Here is a 16,952-nt window from a genome sequence, read left to right as displayed (position 1 = left end):
AGGGACATTGGGACAGGGGGAGAGATGGTGCTGTGAGCAAAGGCAAGGTGACAGCTAAGTTTTTATCTGGAGGATGTGGGAACAGATCAATGAGCAAAACTGGGCTTGGGGATTATTTATGCACATAAAGACAAGATGGAAATGCATATTCTTATTCTCCGCCTGCCCTAGAGAGAGATGGGTGAGATGCTGGCTGTGTGCCTCCTCTTTTGAAGAGTTTGTAAGTTAAGTGTTTCTATGAAGATATTCACCTCCCAAATAGACTAGGACTTAGCATTTTCTCCACCAAATGCTTAGCTCAGAGGAAGCACTAAATACAGGGGCCTAGCAAGTGTGTGGGGAAAAGGACATGAAGTAAAAACAAGTGACATCTGGAATCTGAACTAACATGAATTCAGCTTGTAAACAAGGGCTCTGGAGAAGGTTACCGAAGTCCTGCTGCTCTAATGCCCTTTTGTTGAAATTATTTCTGCAGGTCATCACAGCTGGCTTGTCAGTATTGCTGTTTGATATGATCCTGACCAATGCAATGGTGGGATGGTAAGTCTTTGGCACAGAGAGAGGAAAAGCAAATTCATTGTTTGGGTTTTATCAGGATACTATTTTTTTTTCCCTCTTAAATGTTGAAGAATGGGTTTTTGGGGTATATATTTTATTGACCTGTAAATATACATTTTGAGAAGTGCATATGTCATGAATATGCAACTTGATGAATTTTCACAAACTGATTATACCGAACCTACTATAACCAGCATCCAGATTAAGAAATAGAACATCACCCACACACCTTTCAGCCACTTATCCACACAAGCATAAGCACTGTTGGTGAACTACTAGTTTTATATATATTATGTGATGTTTCCAAGATTTTATAGCTACTATGACTAGACAAGGATTCAAAACCAGACCTGTGTGTGCCCAAGACCCCATAACCTTACTGTTCCTCCTTAAACCTGACTTGGCAAACACCAAGGATTTACCCACAGTATAGACAGTGTCTAGGTAGAAGTGGGTCATAATGGAGATACAAGAGAAATTGGCCTTGTGTTCTTCTCCCCCCAGTATGATCATATATAAAGAACTTCTAGATAATTCGACAGCAACACAGAAGGAGCATTACTCAGGACAAGACAGCTCTATTTCTTGTTGAGGGTCTGACATGGTGAACTCAGAATGTCCAGTGGAATGATTATAGAAAAAAGATCTCATTGTCTTAGTTAATACCATAAACTATAATTCTGTCCGTTAGCTGAAAGTATTTATTGTGTGACTGCTGCATGCAAAGACATGTCAGCGCTCAAGGAGGGGAAGGGGCAGGGAAATCATAAAGATAATTTGTGGGATAAGACAGTCATGGTTTGAATGCACAGCAAATGTGAGGGCTGAAGGAAGGAGAGGGGATGGACCATCAGGAAGGCTTTGGAACTGGCTTGAACTGGACCTTATGCAGAATAGAGAGGCTTAGCAAGGCTGCGGGTGGAAGAGGATTTGGGCCTTCTGGCCCCGGGAAGACCAGGAAGGATAGAGAGGCAGGAGGTGCCAATGGTGAATGTTGGTGATTTGGAACCAGAGCTGCGGCTGTGGGGAAGGGAGCTAATTCCATGCTCCCCCCTCCTTCCCCTGCACCTGTCCTTCCAGGAAGGCATGACGCCCACAGTGGGTGACGTCCAGAAGCCCAGCTGCCAAGATATCCTGATACATTCTTGAGACTTGTCCCCAAATGTCAATGTCTTCACCTACATAGCAGTAGTCTAAATTCTTGATGGTGTTTTTCTTTCTCACAAGTAAACTTCCGACTACTGTATTTTGTACAGAATTTCAGAATGAATTTTAAAAACCCAGGTGTTGAGCCGAGTGTGAGAAATAGAGGAGTGAGATTCTTCCAGCAGGGAGGAAATGCTAAGGCTGACTATCACAGCAGCAGTCTGTAAGAGGCCAAGCCTGCAGGCTCTTTCATGTCCTGTGAACTTGATGGGTATGCCCTGAACAAAATGGAAAGAAAGCCTGTGTGTACCCAAATCAAGGAAACAGCATGTGTGATTATTGCAAAAGGAACCTTGACTTTGGAATTTCCTGATTTTTGAGAACTCTTGAGTTTAAGGATGGTGTGTTTTCAGCCCCAAAGAATTTTCCAACCACAAAGTGAACCACCAGAGGAGGAGTGTCAGGCTGTATTTCAGATTTCCTGTCTTTTGCACAGAACTAGTCTGCACTGTCCACAGACTGGTGTGCTCAAGCTGAGCCTGGCTGACCGGCTCTCAGAGCCTGGGCGCCGGCAGGGCTGTCCTCTGTCTTGCGGGAGCTTAGAACTGATCAGAAGTCACAAAGGGCAGGGACTGCAGAACTGTTTTGTTGGGACCTCCTGTGTTTGCCTGTATCGTCGTTGTTTCTTGTTTGGTTTGCAAATTTTAAATTGGTTGACGTTGAGAAGTCAGGTGATTTCCCCATAAAGGTCCAGGTTTCCAGATTCTTTTGAAAATATAGAACAATGGCTACTTTGGGCCTGTACTTCCACATGGCCCCAGCTGCTGGAATAGAGACTGCCCCCTTACGAGGACATGGACTCTTGAAGTCAGCGCAGCCTCCACCACACCAGGCTGGCTGAGACCAGACGACCCTGTATCAGCTACGTCTGAGAGCCTCCATTTGCACATATATTCGTTCATTTCACAAAAGGTGTTTGGTGGGCTCTGAGGCTACAGACACAGTGTGTGGCCCCAGCGAGGTCAACCATCCAGGAAATGAGTGCATGACGTGTCATTATCTACCTTTTGGGGGTGTGGGGGGGGGGGTTGGCTGGCAACTTAGCTGCACGAAACATCATCATCTGAAGTAGGGTTTTTCACCTCAGCACTGTTGATATTTGGGGCCAGATAATTTGTTGTAGGGGGGTTGTCCTATGCCTTATAGGGTTATTAGATGCAAACCTGAGCCCTATCCCACTGGATGCCAATAGCACCTGCTCCCCTTGGGAGCAGAACTACCCCAGTTGGGAATCAGGGATGTAAAGGTTTGCGGTGGTTAGTGGAGAAAATGCCATTTAAAATTTCGGCAAGACTTAGCAGCTTGCTTATCTCCTGAGTTAGAGATTTGGTCAACCTGTGTGTCTGGTTCTCAGAAGCCCCTCCCACCCTCTCTGTGTGCAGCACACACCATGCTAAGTGACAGGTAGATGTGCACACCCCATCTTCCTGTGGCTGTGAGCTCCTCCAGGAGGGGAACCACACTCATGTACTTGTGTGGCTCACCGCCTAGCCCTAAGGACTGAATAAATGAGTGGCCAGTCTTCTACATCCCATACCGAGAAAAATTATAAACCTAAGTACCAATGTTGGTCAACTTTTTAAAGTCTTTTCTTAAAAGCAATTGCTCTTATCCGACAAATTATCTTGTTTTTATTATAAAAACAATCTGTTGCAAGCCCAGAATTTAAATACCCAGATGAATATTTAATTATTCACTTTTAGCCAACAGAGTTTCATGCTACATATCAATATGTACTCCTCTATTCCAGAATTTCAGCAAAGCGGATCCAACACGTACAAAAGAAAAAATTCTGAGCCGTGAGCAATGTCCCTGTTGAGTAGAATTAGTTGTGGGTGCCCCTTCTTTGAATCCTTTTTAGAGTAGGAGAGACTCTTACCTTTGCAAGTATTTAGATACAAGAAGAGAAAACAAATAATCCAAACACAACCTCTTTGTTCTGAGGATTCTGTGATCCCTTCTCGCCTTTGCCTTTGCTGATCGTTCACGGAGCCCGCCATTGATCATGAGTTACCAAAATGCTGGATCTTAGCACAAGCCTCCCACACACGATGTCTTCTGCCTTTATTTTCAGACACTGCACAGAGACTGCCCAAGCCTCTTTATAGGAAGAGTGAATTCAGGGGTGAAGGAAGTACTACTCCCCCCAGCACACCCCAGAGTGCAGCTAGGATCACAGTGATGGAAATTGATCAGTTTTCCATTTTCGTTAAAAAATGCAAAAACTCTAAAATGCTAAGAAGGGCCTTCTAGAGAACTGTCCCTCATTACCTCTCCACACAGAGTAATTTATCAGATTGTGAACTGTCCCCCTCAGCAAGCCTCCAAGGGAGTGGCACATTAGGCAAATAGCTTTTCGTGGAAAAGAAAAAAAGCCAAAATAGTTTGGAACATGGATGGGAGCAGGGGGAGCAAGGATAAGAATTCATCATCATTCATGGAAAAAATATTTATTAGGCGCTGCATGTAGTGCTGGGCCCCCAGCCAGAAAAGGGTACAGGCTCTGCCCCATCTCATGGGGTCAGTAGGTGCTTGAATGAGCACAATAATGAATGTACAGTTGAGGCCTCTTCTGATGGGCAAAGACTGGAGGGACCCTGAAACCCCACCACCCCACACACCCCAAAGAGAAGCTAGTGATGGATGTTTCTGGCTGGGTAAGGTCTACAATCTGGTGCGTATGCCTTCGTTAGATGAAGTGTGTTGACTTCAGGAATGATGGGGATTACAAGATTTGCCAACAGTTCAGTGAGGCCCTGACTTAAATAGTTGTAATGCTATTAAGATTCCTGCGCCCTGTGTCAGCTTCTCCTGCTGTTTAGAAAACAACATCAAAGCTTACCTCCCTGGCTCTCTTACCAGTAAACTTGAACCAAGGTTTGTTTCCTTCTGAGCATTCACTAAGCTGCTTTGGTGTTTCATGAAATAGCTAAGCCCAGCGGATGAAATGCAAGGTTATTACACTTCGGCATTGTTCTAAGGCCATGGGGGGAGAAGGGGCAACGAGCCAGCCCGTAGCCTATTCTTCTCCCTGGTGACTGCGGAGGATTACTGGAAGCTGCAGAAATGACTGAGCCCCCCGTTACATTTGCATAAATAAGCCCCTCCCAAGGCCAAAGGCCCGTGCAGCCTGTGCGCCAGGTCACAGTGACTCTGAACTTGCCTGGGGGTGCTGGTGGGGGTGGGGGGTGTTAAGAAGACGTGTGTGTGTGTGTGTGTGTGTGTGTGTGTGTGTGTGTTCTTTAAGGGATGTTGAAAAGAACAGTAAGATCTGTGTAAAAGGAAAAGCCTGGCGTTCAGGGCTGAGCCTCTGGACCAAAAGAATGGCTTCCCGTTCAGTTACTTCTTCATCCAAAGAGATGTCCCTGAATTAGACCAGGCACCAGCACAAATGGGTCGTGTTTCCACATATGGTCTTCTGGAACTTGGACCCCAGTTTCTTACAGAAGCAATCCTTTAAACGATGATTATAGGGATCCCTGGGTGGCGCAGCGGTTTAGCGCCTGCCTTTGGCCCAGGGCTCGATCCTGGAGACCCGGGATCGAATCCCACGTCGGGCTCCCAGTGCATGGAGCCTGCTTCTCCTTCCGCCTGTGTCTCTGCCTCTCTCTCTCTCTCTCTGTGACTATCATAAGTAAATAAATAAAATTTTTAAAAAATTGTCTTTAAAAAAAAAAAGATGATTATAGATCTAGGAAGGTCCTCGGGCATTTGTTTCACCTCTAACGTAAATGCTAATTTCAGTTGCATTATTATGAGTTAAATGTGCATTAAAGAGAATTTATGGACTTATTGCCACTATTCATAGTATTTCTGGGCAAAGAAGAAAGTACATTCCAACTTGGAGCTTTGGAGACCAGGCATCCATCCCCCTCACGCTCTCACCTTTCCATCCCAGCTGTTCCCCTCCCTGGGGGGTGGGACACCCTCCTGGCCCCGTCCCCCAGTGACTGTCTACCTAACGAGTGCCTCTGCTCTCACTCAGAGGCCTGTAGTCACCAGGGAGAGGAGATGATGGTGGTTTAGGGGCTTTTCCCTCTCTAGGGTTGACAGGGGGAAGGGAGTAGATTTGTTCTCTGTTGTTCTAAAAGGCAGAACTGGGACTCACAGGCAAGGTTGTAAAAAGCAGCTGTTGGGTCAACCTGAGGAAGGACTTCCCCCTGGAGGGAGGAACCATGTGCCCAGGGTCTTCCATGAGTCAGAAGCCCATCGACACCGGCTTGAACCCTTTGCGCAGTGGGATGTTCCCCCCAGGTGAAGTCTTCAAGCAGCATCAGGAAGCCAGCTCTGAGGGCCAGTGAGGAAGACACTGCTGCCCTGGGAGGACAGTCAGCTAGCCGATAGGATAATATTTTATCACTTGTCCATTACAGGCCAAGTGTGGGGGTGATGGCTTCATGTATACCCTTTCCAGCCTCACAGAGATTGCTGGATGTGACGTCTCCCGTGGCACAGACGAGACGAAAGCTGGATAGCATGCACAGGGTCACGTAGCTGGTAAACACCTGAGCCACAGTTTGAACTCACTTTATTGTTTTAATAGTCTCACACTTAGTTCATCCCTGTGCTGAACGAGGTAAATGGTACAAGTTTTCTTTATGTCAGAGTCACTCACATAGGTGACATTTCTCACTGGGAATGTTCACAGCCACCATGTGTCTCATATATTGGGTGCCCTGGGTGTGTGTTGGACATGTAAAGACGCCACGGCCTAGGTGTGTGTGTGCTGCATGTGGGTACATGGATGGAGGCACACATGGAACCGAAAGGCCATTGGCACCTCTGATCCAGAGCATTTCATCACCAGGGACCTCCCATCATAATCCTTCAGTGACGGCCCAGCCGGTCCCCAGAAGTGCTTTTTGGGAAGAATTTGAGGATTCAGACAGCAGATTGTCTGCTGAGAAGTTTAAGATAGAAAATGTACAGACCTCTGGATGTATTAAATGTGAGGCATGTGGGGACGCCTGGGTGGCTCAGTCGGTTAAGCACCTGCCTTCGGCTCAGGTCATGATCCCAGGGTCCTGGGATCGAGTCCTGCATTGGGCTCTCTGCTCAGCTCTCTTCCTCTGCCACTCCCCCTGCTTGTGCTCTTTGGATCTTCCCTCTGTCAAATAAATAAATAAAATCTTATTAATTAATTAGAGGCATGTTAAAATAGTCAACTCCTCCTCCTCACCGTCTGCAGTGTTCCCACTACCTTTTCATTTTCAAATCGCTGACTATATTTCTTTCTGCTCCGGTGGGAAATTCATGATTTGCCGTTAGTATTTTCATCTCTAACTGTTCTGTTAGTCTCAGTGAAGTAGCAGGGTGCAGAGACTGTCACTTCAGTCACGGTAAGATTATGGATACCTGCATGGTGTCGTCCTGTCATCAAGCCTCCTCTGCAAAAAGGCCCCCTAGCAGCTGTATGGGAAGCCCTGTCCCCTCTGCATCTGCTACAGAGCATTTGCGGGAGTACAGTCTCCTGTGCCGGGTCAGGATGAGCGGGATACCACCCCTGCTTCCCAGGGAGAAAGGCTCCAACCCCACCTTGCAGCCCTCTCCCCTCCTGCCACACAGCTGACGTTTACTTGGGATCACCAGGCCCGACCTGAGAGCAGGGCAGGTTAGGCAGGGGATGAGAAGGTCCCTGCCACAGAATGAGGGACCCTTTGCCCTGCTGCAGGTGGGCACTGGGCAGCTCAATGGGTATGCAGCCTCCATACTCGAGGGACCAGAAAGCTAACCTCTTGCTATTTCTTGTAGCCTCCTGCTCGGTGGACTTGGAGAGGCCTTGCTGATTTTCTCGGAGCAGAAGAGCTCCTGAAGGCAGGAAGAGTAGACTCCCAGGCTGCCAGCTGGAGTGAGCAGCCCCTGAGCCTTGGAACTCCCTGTCGCATGTGTCAGGAGGAAGAAAGCAGGGACACTGAGGCCCCCACTTCTCAGGGCATCAAGGAGAGCTCTCTCCGGGGGTCTCCGGGCTGCTGCAGAGAATGCACTGGGTTGTGTCTTCCTGCTTCAAGAGGCTCACTCGAGCCCTGCTGACCACGCCATGTAAACCCAGATGCAGGGTATGTGTATGGGGAGGATGGCTCTGCTCACTTGATTGACACACAGGCCTCCGTATTCAACACCGGCCGCCAAAAACTGCTTTGACCACCCGGTGGTGGGTTCAAGGTATTTCACTGCACTTTTTGTGTTGTGTTGTGTTTTATATCTTTAGAGACTCTTCCAGGAGGTCGTCCTTCCTTTGCTCTCGTGTGCTGCCTGGAGCCCACACTCACCTGCTTATGAGCACAGATAAAATTCCTTGGGAGGGCTTCCCCTGGGGGCTGGGGCAGCAATGAGGGGCAAACACTAGTAAGGACACTATCACTCCAGAGTGGGTGCTGAAGCCTTTTTTTTTGTGGCTGTGTGTCATGTTGTGTTGACTTCGTACATTCTTTTTTTTTTCTTTTTTTTTTTGCCCACTATTAGGTTAACTTGCTCCTACATGATCATCAGAGGGAATAAACTTTATAATTACTGATGGATATGCTCCCTGGACAGTGAAACAAACAGAACCTATGTATACACACAAGCACACACATTTATATTCATATTCCTTAAAGCTTTTAATCCGTCTAATTCCCGGATGGCTCAGAGGAGGTTTCAAATCATTGAACACAGAAGTATATTTTTCATCCCAGATTAAAAATTGGATTAAAAAAGTAATAATAAAAATAAATAAATAAAATAAAAATTGGATTAAAACTCTAAACCTGGCCTGTGTGGGAGTCAAAAGAAATGAATATGCATGAAGTAGTAACTTGATTCTGAACCCACCATGAAGGTTTAAGAGAATAATGTGTAACTCCCAATATTTCTGCTGATGACAGGTATTGAATACCTGATTGTCCCGCCGGGTGTCGGTTGTGGTCATGTCGAGATGTAGGAGGTAGTGAAGCTGCAGCCACTGCTCCCCAGGCATGAAGCCAGCCTTCGGTGTTGGACGTCCGCATCATGGATGGAGAACCATCTTTAGCATCTGGGAACTCAGCTCTGGGAAGAGTAAAGTTAGCTCAGTCAGGGGCCATTCTTTCTGCACATTCTCTCCAATTTATTGAAAAAATAAACAGAAAATGAAACAAATGGGAATGGATTAGTAGATTTGGAACTTGAGTACCTTCAGTCCATTTCCTGGTCTTTTCCTGGTCTCTGTGTGTCATTTAAGGTAAAGATGTTCAGAGTGACCTCTATGCAGATGGAGTTTCAGTTTGCTTTTTGTTCTTCATCAGAGGTGTTAAACTTTATAGAGGCTGAGGATCAAATAGAAAAATGGGTTTAGAATTGCCCTTGTTCTTCTGCTCCCACAAAACCCTCTTTGTAAAACTCAGTTCTTCATCTGAGTGGCATCTCACCAAATGAGTGGCATCTGACCAAATGTCATCTTAAGCCTGTCTTTCCAGGTGCCGTCCACGCAAACGGAGATTCCTAAGTCTGGAAAGAATCATGCACAGTTAATGGGCCCATCTCCTGTTTCCAGGAGATCTGTTCTTCTTTTTTTTTTTTTTTTCTTTAAGATTTTTTTTTAATTTTTATTTTATTATTATTATTTTTTATTTATTTGAGAGAAAGCGTGAAAGCCAGAGCACAAGCAGTGGGAAGCGGTGTGGGAAAAGGGAGAAGCAGACTCCCCACTGAGCAGGGAGCCCACTCAGGACTGGATCCCAGGACCCTGAGATCATGATCTGAGCTGAAGGCAGACACTTAACTGACTGAGCCAGCCAGGTGCCCCAGGAAGACCTCTTAAAAAAAATCTCTACCAAGGATTTTTAAATTTTTTTCGTTTGATTATTTTTTTAATGGCATTCCAGGGTCCCATTGTTTTTATTTTTAAGTTTTTTTTTTTTTTTTAAGTTTTTTATTTTAATTTTTTAAGTTTGAGTAGAGTTGACACATGTTATATTGATTTCAGGTGCACAACTTAGTGATTTGACAACTTTATACCTTATGCTCTGCTCACCACAAGAGTACCACCTGTCCTCATACATCACTATTATAATATTGACTGTATTCCTTACACTGCACTTCTTACTCCCATGCCTTACTCATTCCATAACTGGAAGCCTATAGCTCCCTCTTCCCTTTGCCTGTTTTGCCCATCCCTGTACCCCCTCCGGCAATCATCAGTTTGTACTCTGTAGTTCTGATTCCACTCTTCGTTTATTCATTCTTTAAGATTCTGTTTGTAAGTGGAGTCATATGGTATTTATCTTTCTCTGTCTGGCTTGTCTTAGCATAAGATCCATCCATGTTGCCTCGTGTGGCATGACCACATCCTTTTTTAAAACTGTATAATATTCCATTGCATATATATATATATATGGACATATATATCATATAGTATTTCTATATATATGTGCATTGGAATATTATACAGCCATAATATATATAATATTCCATTGCATATCTATATATCACATTTTCTTTACTAGAAGTAATCTATCAGTAGACACTTAGACTACTTCCATATCTTGGCTATTGTAAATAATGCTGCAATAAATATAGAGGTGTGTATGTCTTTTTCATATTTTACTGTTTTCATTTTCCCTGGGTGGATACCCAGGGGTGGAATTACTGGATGATATAGTATTTCTATTTTTAATTTGGTGAGACACCTCCACACTGTTATCCACAGTGGCTGCACCAGCTTGCATTCACCCCAACAGTGCATGAGGGCTCCCTTTTCTCCACATCCTCACAACACTTGCTGTTTCTTCTCTTGATTTTAGCCATTCTAAGAGGTGTGAGGTAATAGCTCATTGTGGTTTTGATTTGCATTTCCCTGAGGATGAGTGATATTGAGCATCTTTTCACGTGTCTGTCAGCCATCTGGTTGTCTTCTTTGGAGTAATGTCTGTTTGGGTCCTCTGCCTATTGTTTAATCAGATTTTTTTTTTTTTTGTATAAGCTCTTTATATATTTTGGATATTACCCCCTATTGGATATATCATTTGCAAATATCTTCTCCCATTCAGTAGGTTGTCTTTTTGTTCTATTGATGGTTTCCTTTGCTGTGCAGAGCTTTTTATTTTGATGTCGTCCCACTAGTTTGTTTTTGATCCCCTTGCCTCAGGAGACAGATCTAGAAAGATGTTGCCACAGCTGATGTCAGAATGAGTACTGCCAGTGCTCTCTTCTAGGATTTTTATGGTTTCAGGTCTCACATTTAGGTCTTTAATCTGCTTTGAGTTTATTTTTGTGTATGGTGTAAGGAAGTGGTCTAGTTTCATTGTTTTAAAATCTCACATCTTTTCTTACTTTGACATTAGCAGGAGGCAGAGGATTAAGGTGTTTCTTCATTATACCACTCTGTTTCCTTCAACCTCCATCTCTTCTAGGGCTTTTTTCTCCACCCCCACCCCCAAACCTTAACTTCTATGTTTTATGCCCAAATTTACATGCTCAGCTCTGAATGCAGGTGAGCCCAGAGGTCTGTAGAGCCAGGGGCTGGCCCAGATTAGTGCAACCTCAGTTGTCATTATCTGTGGCTCCCTGGGCCCCTCTCTGGGTGGGGATCTCCAGGCAACCCCAGCACTCCCTTCTGTGGAAGATGATCCATTTCACCATGTCCTGTCTGGGTCCTGATGGTCCCTGACCTTGCTGGCTCCAAGTCAAAGCCATGGTGCTTGTTTTTTTTTTCATTTGTACAAATAAAGAGTATGCTTTCCATTAGGAGAGGCAAGGTTCTGTATGATTGTGTATTGTTCCTAATTTGCTATGGATATAAAGAAAAATAAACCATTTGTTTTCATGGTAATTTGCCTTTCTTTTTCTTCTCTTCAAACTCAGCTGGAAAGTATTGTAAAAATAGTTATTATCCTTGGGGGTGGGGGCTGTGAGGGGAGGGCTCTTGCATCTTCAAGACAGGCCGGATTTCTGCCAACATCCAGGCCGCTTAGCTCTGAACAGGGAGGGCCACCCAGCTTATTCTCCTGGACCTGTGCCATCCTGTAGGCTGACCCAGCATAGCCACACGTGGCCATTGAGCACCGAAATGGTATATGTCCAAATTCAGATGTGCTGTAAATAAGTGTAAGTATATGCTGATTTCAAAGATTTCATATAAAAAAAAGGATGTAAAATATTTTGTAATAATTTTATACTGGTTATGGATCGAAATAACATTTTGATAGATTGGATTAAATAAAATATGTTATCAAAATGAATTTCTCATTTCTTTTTATTTTTTTTAATGGGCTTGCTAGAAAATTGCAATCTCTACATTTAGCTCACATGATGTGTCTGTTGGTCAGTGCTAATTTGGAGCGATTCATCTACACTGGGCCAGGGAAGTGGCGAGGAGACGGATGTTGGCAGCAGCTGCTGGGGTTACCAACCCCATAACAACATCTAAGACACTCAGTTGCTGAATGCTTATCAAATGCCACACTATGCTAGGTACTTTCTGTGTGTCCCGTCATTTAGTTTTACCAGTGGTGAGGCAAGCAACATTCTCCTCCGTTTTACTAAGGAGATTTGGGGAGGTTCCATGACTTTTCCAGGGTCATCCAGCTAGGGCTCGAGCCCAGGTCTCTCTGATTAAGCCCGCTCATCTTCACCTGAGAGAGTTCTGTTGTGAAGGAGGAACATTTTACAGGGAGTTATCAGTTCTGCGCATGAGTGCTTCCATGTGGATTCCTGACATCTGTGAGGCCACTTGTCGCTTTCTCCCTGGAGGCTGTGTCTTTGCTAAAAGGTGGGGTCTGTGGCCTGCATCCCAGCTGCCCACCAGCCTACCCCCTCGGGCTGTGTCTGAGGTCCACCCTGCACAGGGTTGGAGCAACCAGCAGCACTCTGGGAATGGCACTGCTCCCACCTGAACTATAGCTCGTAACGTTTCCAGAACAAGCAGCCACTGTTGAATTCTCAGGCTCGGTTTCCCAGGGACTGGCATTTTTCAGTGGCTGAAGGATTTGAAGGTTGAAGAGCCTGGGTGACTGACACTTAGGTCTGCAGGCCCACCAGCGGGTGTACAGCTACAGATCCGGCTGAGACACATAAGCATGTACAAATACAATAGGTGGTTGTGAACGCTTGGAACATGGTATCTTTTTTGAGTAGTTGACTTGGGCAAAGTATTGAAATAGAATATGGAATCATCTGGAAGTTCAGGTGGTTGGGACTCTTTGGGAGTTACTGGTCCTTTGATTCTTGTTCCTGGGAAAGCCAGTCAAAGGAGTGAGGCTCTTGAGCTTCTCCTGGCCCTGCCCTCACTTCAGGTTCTGTCCCCCAGCCCCACGCAGAGGGAGGCTGTGCCAGCTTGTTCCCCCGATGCCTGCACCACCACCCAAGGGTATTCACTCTCCTGTGAAGTTTCTTGCCCTTTCTCTTGAACCTGGGCTAGCTCTGTGACTTGCTTGCTACCAGTAGAACACGGTGGAAGTGATGCTACGTGACTTTCAAGGCCGAGTCAAAAGTAGCCTTGCAGCATCTACCTTAGTCTTCTAGAGCAGCCTCTGGGAGCCCTGGGCTGACATGTGGAAGTCTGACCACCATGGGGCTTCTGTGCTGCAGAGACCAGGTGCAGGCACTCCAGGAGACAGTCCCTGCCGAGCACCCCCTTCTAGACATCCCATCAGGCTACCAGACTGTGAGGGGAGCTGTCCTGGAGCCTCTCGACCAGCCCATCTGCCAGCTGGCTGTCATCAAGTGACCTCAGTTGATGCCACGTGGAGCAGAAGAATCGCCCGGCCCAGCCGCACCTGCATGAATTCCTAACCGCAAAATTATGAGATAAGGTAAAATTGTTTTAAGCCACTAAGTTTCAGGGAAATTTGTCCCACAGCAATAGATAAGAGACAGAGGTCCTAGAATTCTGGTCCTCTTTGGTGGCTCCAGTCTGTGCTCTGAGCCCCTCCGCAGAGCAGACCGTTGCTCGGGAGAAGCGGTCCCTGCTCCAGCTGAGCTCTGGCCCCAGGAGCAGGGCCCCGGCGGGCGGCGCCAGGCTTGCCCTGAGCCCCAGTACAGGCCAGATCTGCGCTTTGCGTTGCAGTACCTCCTTTACGCATTTGTTCATTCAAAACATATCAAGAGTCCGCTTGGCGTCCGGCTCTGACCGGAGCAAGACAAGCCCTCCTGGAGCTTGCTTTCCAGCGCGGATAGAGACAGACAAGGAAAAAGAGCATTTCAGGGAGTGAAGGGCTTTTCAGAGAATAAAGCTGGGAAAGGAAGCACGGACTCTTCTGAGCACCTCCTGAAAAGTCAGGAACTTCTCTTCCAGAACATGTGGTGTCTCCCACACACTTCAGCGCCGAGTTAGAGATGTACGTGCCGTGTGGCAGGCCCCGGTGTTGCTCCAAGTGCTTCGCTCCTGAGGCATCTCCCTGTAGCCTCCCAAGGAGCCTCTGGTAGAGGAACTGCTTGTGGCCTCGTTTTTTTGCAGAGGACGCGGCAGACACAGAGAAGGTGAGTAACTTCCCCGAGGCCAGTTCCAGGGGGTGGCAGGACTCGCAGGAGGCTGCCTGAGCTCTCAGCCCACCTGTGGGCCCTCCCCTCCCATGCGAGGGGCCAGGGAGCAGGGACCAGTGAGCAGAGTCGGAGGCAGGGAGGCCTGACCACGCCGGGGAGTGGCAGCCCAGTGCCAAAGCCGAAGCCTGTGAGAGGCCGGGAGGTAGGTTGGGTCTGCCCGGCTGTGATTTAAATGCTGGGAAGGAAGTGCTCCTGGTGCTCTGTAGGGGGTGCAGGTGCAGGTGCTCCCAAAATGTTTTATCATTAACTCTTTACAGTCCTGAAGGTCCAGCCTCTAGATGAGGCCTCGGAGACTCTGACAGGACAGGACACCTCCGCGGGCTCCCTGCTCCGTAGCCCAGAGGAGACCAGAGGAGCTCCAGAATGTTTTCACCACCCGTCTCCGTGGCCCCTGCCCATGCTATGGGTTGTCCACGGGCATTGCCCACTCACCTCATCCTCCCGCCCCAGATCACTGGATTCTGAGCAAACCAGAGGAGACAAGCTCCCCTCTCCCCACAACTGGTGGCCCTCACTGCCAGGCATCACCACCCGGGTCCCTCGCAAGCCACCTGCTGGGCAGCTCCTGGGTCCTCCAAACCACCAGGAAGGCCGAGCGCATTCCAGAACCTATACAAGGCTCTCTCTGTCCTGGAACCTTTCAGAGCAGCGGACACCCCAAGCTCCCCGTGAAATGAGGGATTCTTTGCTCCTGCAGGGAGCTGATTCTCTGCAGCCTGACCAGCAGCGTCCTGCCCTTAGTAAAACAAACAGTGGTGTATGGAGCTTTGTGTGGTTCCATCCACGATCCACTGGGGAGGGGTCTGAAGGAACCGCGCCCCCTTCCCCCCCTCCGCTCCCCGCCCTTGGCAGCTGAGAGTGGAATCCCATTTCAACAACTGCCTGAGCCAAAAGGAACATTTGAGTCATTTATTTCCTGCCTGCGGTGCAAAATGGCCCACAGGGCTGGCAAGGCAAGGCTTTTGTGCCCATTGTCTTCACACCGTCACTCCGAAGGAGCCTCAGGGAGTGCAGCGGAGCCTTGGAAGTGCAGGGACTTAATCCGGCCCCCCCACACCCCCTCCGTCCCCAGGGCCAGTGGGTCTGCTGGGCCCCTGGAAGTTTCGGGGATCTTGGGGAAGAGGGCGCTAAGTCCGAGGTAGAATCCTAGGGGCTCTCCGGGCTCTCTGTGTCCTGGCAAGTGAGGTCAATCATTCCCCAATCATTCCTTCACTTTCTCCTCACCCCTTCCCTCAGTCCACTCGCACAGTGAATTCCCCGAGGCGGGGTGGGGGGTGGGGGGCTCGGCTAGGTTGCAGGTGCTTCCGTTTGCTCCAGCACCAGCGACTACGTGGACTACGTCGCTGAAGGTAGGCCTGCCTCCTCACATCCGTGAGGCCCACGCAGATCCTCCTCCCAAAGGGAAGCGTGAGGCTGTCCCCGGGCAGATTCTCCCTTGTTCTGGCAGGAGCAGCTCCCTGTGACTTTCTTTTTCTTTTTTAATTTTTTTTGTTTATTTATTTATGATAGTCACACAGAGGGAGAGGCAGAGACACAGGCAGAGGGAGAAGCAGGCTCCATGCACCGGGAGCCGGACGTGGGATTCGATCCCGGGTCTCCAGGATCGCGCCCTGGGCCAAAGGCAGGAGCCAAACCACTGCGCCACCCAGGGATCCCTCCCTGTGACTTTCCATGTGATTGTAGGCGGAAAGCAAATACAGCTGACCCTTGACCAACACAGGGGATGAGGTGCTGACTCCCCCACCCTTGCAAGTCAAAAATTCACGTAGAACTTTTGACTCCCCAAAAACTGAACTACTAATAGCCCGCTGTTGACCAGAAGCTTTCCTGATAACATAAACAGTTGATTACATGTGTTTTGTATGTTACATGTATTATATGCTGTATTCTTATAATAATTTAAGCTAGAAAAAAGAAAAATGCTATTAAGATCATAAGGAAGAGAAAATGCATTCGTAGTATTTTAGGTATATTTTTTGAAAACAATCTAGGTACAAGTGGACCCGATTGGTTCAAACCTAGTTGTTCATGGGTCACTATATCCATTCCCTGTTCTCACAGAGGTGCTGAGCCTACAAGAAGACCGCCGACAGAGCTTTGTTTTAAAAAAGCAGCTTTTCGGAGATATAATTCACATGTCCCAAAATGCACCCATTTAAAATGTGCAATTTGGTGGATTTTAGTATGTTCCCGGGATTCTGCAACCATCACCACTATCTGATTTTAGAACATTTTCATCACCCCAGAAAGAAACCCTGCACTCATTGTCATTCCTCCCTACTCTGCTCCGGATGACCAGGCAATTCACTTTCTACATCTGCAGGTTTGTCTGTTCTGGAGATTTCATGTGAACAGGGATCATGCAATACGTGGCCTTTTGTGTTAGACTCAGGTTTTTAAGTACTTCATAAACTCCTATCAAAGGCTGCTTCCCAGAGCAGCCACATCTTTGCCTGGGGTAGGAGACCTGAACATGGGGCATGGAAAAACTGGGAGTGGGGGTAGGAATGGGGGTCCCCGGCACCTGGAGGTAGGTGAGAGAGTTCAGGAGACAGGTAGCAGCAGGGGTCATGGTGGGTCAACACTTCCAGAGCCCTGGGAGCTCCGGTCCTAGTTTATTTTTCAGTGATGCCCCATTTGATCCTCAGGCCTTCAGTCAAGTCTCTCATTGCAAGACATTCTGGTGCTGG

The 16,952-nt window shown here is 47.4% G+C and overlaps 1 protein-coding gene across 15 annotated transcripts in view; it reads left to right on the top strand.

The window, feature by feature from the left end:
- Positions 1–11,551, top strand: part of SLC35D4 (solute carrier family 35 member D4) — a 111,890-nt gene extending 100,339 nt beyond the window's left edge. For 8 of the 15 annotated variants that reach the window (XR_013381281.1, XM_077900259.1, XM_077900256.1 and 5 more), the window contains 2 exons: positions 476–540; positions 7,516–11,551. Coding sequence is in view for 8 of the 15 variants with exons in the window: in XM_077900259.1 (XP_077756385.1) it covers positions 476–540; positions 7,516–7,576 (126 nt within the window). In the remaining 7 variants the exon portion in view is untranslated. Of the gene's footprint in view, positions 1–475; positions 541–3,514; positions 3,564–7,515 lie in introns of all 15 variants that reach the window. The other 7 variants (XR_013381283.1, XR_013381282.1, XM_077900261.1 and 4 more) reach the window with 5 other exon arrangements.
- Positions 11,552–16,952: the final 5,401 nt, after the last annotated feature.

Source organism: Canis aureus, chromosome 6 (genome assembly GCF_053574225.1).
Source record: "Canis aureus isolate CA01 chromosome 6, VMU_Caureus_v.1.0, whole genome shotgun sequence".
Taxonomy (NCBI): domain Eukaryota; kingdom Metazoa; phylum Chordata; class Mammalia; order Carnivora; family Canidae; genus Canis; species Canis aureus.
The sequence above is the reverse complement of the archived record's forward strand: the minus strand, read 5'-3'. Positions and strand labels throughout refer to the sequence as shown.